Raw genomic sequence first — 6,762 nt, forward strand, 5'->3', positions numbered from 1 at the left:
GATGTACGCAGGCGCCGGGCCGCCCCACGCACCAACCGGCGGCTCCAGCGAGAGGGGAAATTTGGGAGCTTCTCCAGGAGACTGCAAAAGCCTCACTTGGGGCTCTTGCAGGCAGCACCGAGCTCTGGTTCTCAGCTCTGTTCAAAGGCGACTGGAGCAGAGAAGTGGTGTGGATGCTTAAACCGACACAAAAAAATATCACCAGGGACAAAGAAAGCACCAGCAAAAGAGCGTGAGAAAGAAGAACCAGATGTGGGAAGTCATTTCACTCAGATGACCCTGTCGAGGGAAAGTCCTGCTACGACGCTAAGGGAAATACCTGAAGATTTGCCGTCTTGCTTAAAATACAAATGAGATTCAAAATAAACCTCAAACCCCTGTGCCTCATGTAACGAGCAGAATTTACCCTCCATTTACTCGGGGTAGCTTGGACAGGTAAATCAGCCCTGGCGAGTTCCCCTGCGGTTTCTCAAGTGCTCATGGCGGGGGTTCAGCACCCGGATTATTTACAGTGAAACGCGTGCACTGCACTTCCAGCAGTTCACGAAGGGAGGGAGCAGACAGAGCCCTTCCTTGGTCCTCAGTTTAACGGTGGGAGACACTCGGTGCATGTGTTATCACCAGCCAGGCCACACAGACCTCCCCTAACACAGCCTTGCGCACAGGTAAGACCCCAAGTGCCAATTAGCAGCGACCTGGCTGGATTTTCCATCACCCACAGCCCTGCTTGTGCTTCCAGCCCTGCAGCATCGCAAGTGCAGCCCCACGACACCTCCACACGTGCCAAATGAACCTCTTGTGTGGTTACCCAGGGCCATCTCTGCTCTGCATCAGTCTGACCAGTAGCCCAGACACCACCCAAATTGCAGGTGTCCCCCACTGATCTCAGAGAGGGATCAGTACGGTTCGTGTTATCAAAGGAAGGGAAAAGTAAATCACTGATTTGGTTTTCTAAGCATCTTCCGAATGGATTGAAAAAAAAAATCCTTGATTAAATCTGTGTCTTGGTGTTGTTTTTCTTCTTGCTGTTCACCTTAAAAATGCCTGGACTTCCAGATTTTGTCAGAGAACTCACAAGGTCTCAGCCACACAGCGAGTCCTGAGGTCCCTCCTCAAAGGGGAAGGCCTCAGAACACAGCAGTTTTGCCCTCTGTGTTTACTGCGTATTTTAAATTTAATAAGGGCGGTCACAAGTCCCCTTTTCATTCACTCAGTCCCTCCCAAAGTTGTTTTTAAGTGTAACCAGCAACGCCACCTTTAATTTCCCCAAACCTGCAGTGTCTCCACCTGACTGCCCGCTCCAGTGGTTCAGGGAGACTGGGAGACAGGGTTCCCAGTGGGAGAAAAGAAGGGAAGAGCAGAGGAGAAGCCTTCTCACCCACTGTACTGGACACAAAGGCACACACATGGACCCCTGTAAAGTCCTCGGGGACAGAGAGGCTCCTAAATAACAAAGACCTGAGCCCAGCAGGTCTCTGGGATGCACGCACAGCATTTAAAGGTGAATGTTGGTCTGTACCTGACTCCATTAGACGCAGGCAGTCCCGCGCTGGGGGCCCTGGACTGAGGCAAAGCCCAGGTGCTCTGTGCATTGAGTCTCGGCGTCGACCGCGCTCCAGACAAAGCCGGTTTGTTATAGGGCACGAAGCCGACGCTGGAAGAACTCACTGAGGCCGTCCTGCTGGGAACCTGGTGAGCAGCGGAGGAGTTTGGGAAGTTGATCATGGAGTGCCGGTAGCGCGTGGTGATGGGCCCGGTGCCCCCGTTCAGCCAGCACTGCTGGCAGGAGCAGGCCGCTCCCGCGTGGAGGGTCGCTGGGGAGGCCGTCACTGGGTACGGGGCATCCAAGCGTCGTTGAACGCTGCGGCGGAACCGCGTGGTCTTGTTGGTCTGGGCCTGCGCCACAAAGTCCACTTCGTAGTTGTAGCCTAAGGGCCCCAGATCCACTCGCTGGTGGTTGGTGGCACGGGCCTGCTCCAGGAACACGCAGACGCTCATCTCGTACGGGGACCAGGCGCCGTCATCGTTCTGCCACTCCCAGACGATGCCCTGGCCGGCAGCAGAGTCCCCGGGGAAGAGGTGCCTGTGGACGGCGCGCATAGTCCCTGCACGGGGAGAGGGGGAAATCAAATCATTTTGAGAGCAGAGAACCAAAGGGGACTTGGTCTCAGGAGCTTGTCTCTGCACAGATCCGTGGGGTCGACATTGGGTTACCCTTCCTCACCTCACAGACCTTCTCTTCCCACCAGGGCTGGGTTTGCTTATGAAAATTAGAGGAACGCAATACCCCCCGAGATCCCCGTCCCGCTGCCAAATCTGCCCGTGGGCTGGCAGCGGGTTCAAAAGCTGCTGGGAGGAAGGGTGGGAAAAGAGGGAAGGAGAGAGGATGCGGAGACAGACACACCCGAGCACACAGGCACAGCGATCGCATACGCCTCCCCGCCGTTAAAAAAAAAAATTAAAAATCAAGCTGAGACACAGATCTGGTTAAAAAAAACCCCAACTCCCACAGCCTTGACAACACAGTAACTATAGAGACACAGCACCATCGGGAAGTGCTTCGCAGAAGTGCTCAAGGGGCTGAACGCCCACTCTGCTGCACAGGGGTCGGTAGGGGCAGTTTTGGGTGAAGTCCCACAAGGGCAAGGCCGAGGACTTTGGGGAGGGGACAGCCAGGGGCAGCTTCTCCAGGCTCCCGACTGCTGGGAGATGCAGCAGAACTGGAAAGGAGAAGACAGCGAAGTGATCTGGAGAGTGGTGAGAGCAGCTGATCAGACACGGAGAGAAATGAGAGCAGCCACTCGCCAGCAGCAGCAGGAGCCTGACACCTCTGGAAACCTGGCTCTTGGGGTGACTTCACTCCTGGACCCTTTATTCCTTTCTTTACAAAGGAAAAAGCCTAACGAGAAGGAGAGAGGGAGGGAGAGAAGCCACCTGACAGCACAGGAGCTCTGCAGCCTCTGCAAAAACAGGTTCCTACAGCAGGGTCAGAACTGCTGGGAAAATCCTCAGCGCTCCGCGGTGAGAAAGAGGAGCAGGAAACGCCGCAGGGCGAGGAGGCAGTGGGGGTGAGCAGGGGTGCAGCGAGACCTTACGACACGGGAGGAGCTCACAGAACAGCACCAGGAGGGAAAAAGTAAAATAAAGGCTGCTACGAGGTCAGAGTTGTGACCCTGAGCTCCAGGACCACGGCTTAAATCAGTACCCGCACCTACAGCCTGCGGACAACTGCCCCAGGATAGCGCTGGTGGCTCTGCGGGATGCAGGCAATCTAAGCCAGCTTGGCACCCAGCAAGCACACCCAAAGGAAGAAGAAGACAGGGAAAATCAGGAGAGAGAGACCTGAGCTCCAGAGCTGACGAAGACTGAGGCTCTCCCAAAGGCAGAGCGTGCCAGACCAAGGAATGGCAGGATCTGTTTCTGTGGGGAGCTGCAAGCGGCGGGGATGGGAATGGCTCTCCTCAGCCCATGCAGGGGATGAGCAGCCAGGAAAGGTTCAGCACCTTCAGTGCCAGAGCAGCACCAAATCCCCTGTTTTCTGGAGAATGGGACTCTCCAGTGACACCATCCAACACACAACATCTCACCAGCACACCTAAAAAGCTACCAGCAAGGCAGTGAAACGCAGCAACCTCCCCTGTAGGAAATCAACCAGTGGGAAGCATCAGGGATGGCCCCAGGTAGACTGGGGATCACAGAATCCCAGACCGTTAGGGATTGGAAGGGACCTCCAAAGCTCATCCAGTCCAATCCCCCTGCCGGAGCAGGAACACCCAGATGAGGTTGCACAGGAAGGCGTCCAGGCGGGTTTTGAATGTCTGCAGAGAAGGAGACTCCACAACCTCTCTGGGCAGCCTGGGCCAGTGCTCTGGTACCCTCTGGGTAACATCCCTCTTTGAATGAGACCGGGCTGGAAGCGAGCTGGTGAGCAATGCACTACATTTAGAGGTGGACGCAGGGACCTGCTCCCAGGGGACTGCCACAGGTAACGCAAGGTGTCAGAGAGCCCAGACGTGTTTCGGAGGGGACAAGCAAGGCAGCCACTCCTCTCTTGGCACATCAGAGGCTAAAAGCAGCAGAGAGGACTTGAGCAGTTTGTAAGCAACCTGTATTTTTAATATCCTAAAACAGCAGCAGGGAGAAGAACTTTCAGGAGCCAGTAACAAGACCAAAGCCGTGCAGTTGGACAACACCCCCCTTCCCCATTGCTGGCAGGGAGCTGGGATTCCTCTGCAGGGTGGGCACAGCTGTGGCAAGGGGACAACCCCGCTGCTCTCTGCGTGCACCCCCGTTCATCTGCTGGTGGACAGCAGCTGAAACCCACGGCTAATCCTGCCCCAGATCCCCGCACAGCTGTCAGCCCCGGCCGAGGGGACGCTGCTCCCCTGAACACTGCCTTCCTGTTATTCTCCCTGGCTTCCTCTGAAGAGCCTGTTTGTCTGTCTAACAGCTAATGAGCAGAATACAACAGCCTATTTTTTGCTCTGTTTAAAGATTTTCCATGGGGATGTTTCCTGCAGGGATTCTTTTCTCCAGCACATGGCAAAGGTCAGCTGGCTGCTCGCTTGCAAAGGTTTGCGTTGAAGGGCAGAGCCCTGCAGAGAGAAAACGCTTTGCTCAGAGCTGAGCCACTGAAAGGGGAGAGGAGAACGTTCCCAATCCTCACGCTGCAGAGCACACAGGTATCTGTGGGGGGAAGCTCACAGATCCGGCGCCATCGGTGGGAAACGCTGCAGGAGAGCCATGAAGGGAAATCAGCCTTTTTGTTAGGAACGACTCAGCCGCAGTTCTCATCTTTCCTCAGATGAGATCACGTCAACCAACACCATTTCCAAAATTGTACTGGGCTGCTCCCACAGTGCTGACCAACTCTGAACCGTCCTGCCACGGACAGTATTTGCTGGGTGTTTGGAGATCTTTCACAAGGGGCTGAAGAGATACAAGACCTTCAGAAAAAACGAATCCTGAGGTCACACAGTCAGAATAAAAACACGGATGCAGCTGTGATGACCACTTGCATTTGCTTCAACCACTTCCCTTTCCTGTAGGAACTGCCCAATGGTGCAGTCGACTCAGAATATTGCTCATTTATTGCTTCAGCTGGCAAGAAACCAGCGCACTGCCCGCCTCTGCAGCTTGGGGTGGTGCTTGACTGCGTCCCAGGGTAATGGGAAAAACGTTGGCAAAGGGGAAACTGATGCACGGAGACTTTTCCAAAGCAGCCATTCATTCGGGGTGTGTAATTTGGGATCTCCCTGGATTTTCCAGAGATGAAGAGCACGCATTCCACCTCTGCCCCCCCCTTCTGAGCCACAGCTGCTCAGCACATCTGGAGCAAAGGAGGGTAGGAGTCATCTCGGCAAATCCTGAGCTGCTAACCTCAGTGACCCCGAGAGAGACGAGATGAGAAGGAAAATTAAGGTCTCAACCCTGCCTGCCCTTCCTCTGCGGGAGGAAGCACGCCAGCCTCACGAGCACGAGTGCGGGGAATGTTCTGCTGCAGCACCACGCCGCGCTGCGGGGGCCGCGGGCTTTGGCGAAGCAGCTTGCACAGGGCGGCGTGCCAAGGTGAAGCAGCTGGCACTCCAGCCTGGAGCCAACGAGGGATCCAAACGGGAGGGCTTGAAGCGTAAAAAGGCCTTTTTATGTGAGTGGTCTTGAATGGGTGCGGGTGGGGGCAAGAAGAAAGGTTGCAGCTCAGAGGGCTCTGGCTCACAAACTCTGGGGTCCAGAGGTCCCGTGATGAAGGTCCTTGGGAGACCACGCCAGCCAGCATGGATCTTCTCAATGCTGATACACCAGGTGGCAAACAGCATCGGGAGAGATGCAGACACACGGCCTAGCAGAGAACTGCCCGGCAGTGGCGGCAGAGCTCGGCAGGGCTCTCCCGTGCAGAACAAGGTCCTCCTTATCTCCACGCACACAAGCGACCTGCCCAAAGCTCCCTTACCTGTGTCCTGCCGGAACTGTGTCAAGCTCGGGATGTCGATGACGTAGGGGGCCAAGGCAGGATCCGCCTGTCCCAAAGGGATGCTGCTGACAAGTCCTGACCCCGAACGGCGGCCCTTCTGCTGAGACGCCTGAAAAACCTGCTCGATGTAGCTGCAGACGTTCCCTCGGTACGGCCTCCATCTGCCAAACTCATCCTGCCATTCCCACACCGCCACTGCTGTGGAGCTGCTGCCATGCCCCGGGGCAGAACCGGGGAGTCCGGACGGCCCGGCCGAGCTGCTCCCCGCTCCCTGCGCTGCTGCCATGCTCCTCCCTGAGCTCTGGGCACGCCGCGACTGGAAGGGGCAGGTGGGCTGGCTGCTCTCACACCATCTTCTTCTGGGGGACCTGCAGCAAGAAACAGAGAGCACAGGGAGCTAAGAATGATGCCCCAAATCCACCCACCCTGCATCCACACTGCACGAGCCGTTCAAGAGAGGGACGCAAGCTCAGCCTTCACAGAAGATGCTTGCTATGCATTTAGGAAAGACTACAGAGAAGTGAATTGACCTCAAAACCCTCTGGTCAAGGGCAGATGAGGTACCACTACTTGCTCCCTGCCAATGCTAGCAACTTCTCTTGCTAACTTGGAGCAAAAACTCTTCAGCTTCTTACGGTTTGTGGCCACAGACACCACCAGTCACTGCAGCGAAGAATGGATGGGATTGAGGAAGGCAGGGCATAAGAAACGAGGAAAATCTTGAAACAAGGCACAATCTGCTTCAACAAAGACTCAACCCAGAGACTTGAGATGATTTGGGGAAGAGTAGA

General features: G+C 55.7%; 1 protein-coding gene across 1 annotated transcript in view; it reads right to left on the minus strand.

Moving 5' to 3' along the window:
- The window catches only part of DTX2 (deltex 2, E3 ubiquitin ligase), a 25,936-nt gene extending 19,607 nt beyond the window's left edge, over nucleotides 1-6,329 (minus strand). Inside the window, exons 1-2 of the mRNA XM_010191598.1 lie at nucleotides 5,951-6,329; nucleotides 1,520-2,105 (exon numbers count right to left, since the gene is read on the minus strand). Of these exons, the coding sequence (XP_010189900.1) occupies nucleotides 1,520-2,105; nucleotides 5,951-6,257 (893 nt within the window). The 5' untranslated portion in view covers nucleotides 6,258-6,329. The remainder of the gene's footprint in view (nucleotides 1-1,519; nucleotides 2,106-5,950) is intronic.
- Between the last annotated feature and the right edge of the window lie 433 nt (nucleotides 6,330-6,762).

Source organism: Mesitornis unicolor, unplaced genomic scaffold (assembly GCF_000695765.1).
Source record: "Mesitornis unicolor isolate BGI_N332 unplaced genomic scaffold, ASM69576v1 scaffold40349, whole genome shotgun sequence".
In the NCBI taxonomy this organism is placed as follows: Eukaryota; Metazoa; Chordata; class Aves; order Mesitornithiformes; family Mesitornithidae; genus Mesitornis; species Mesitornis unicolor.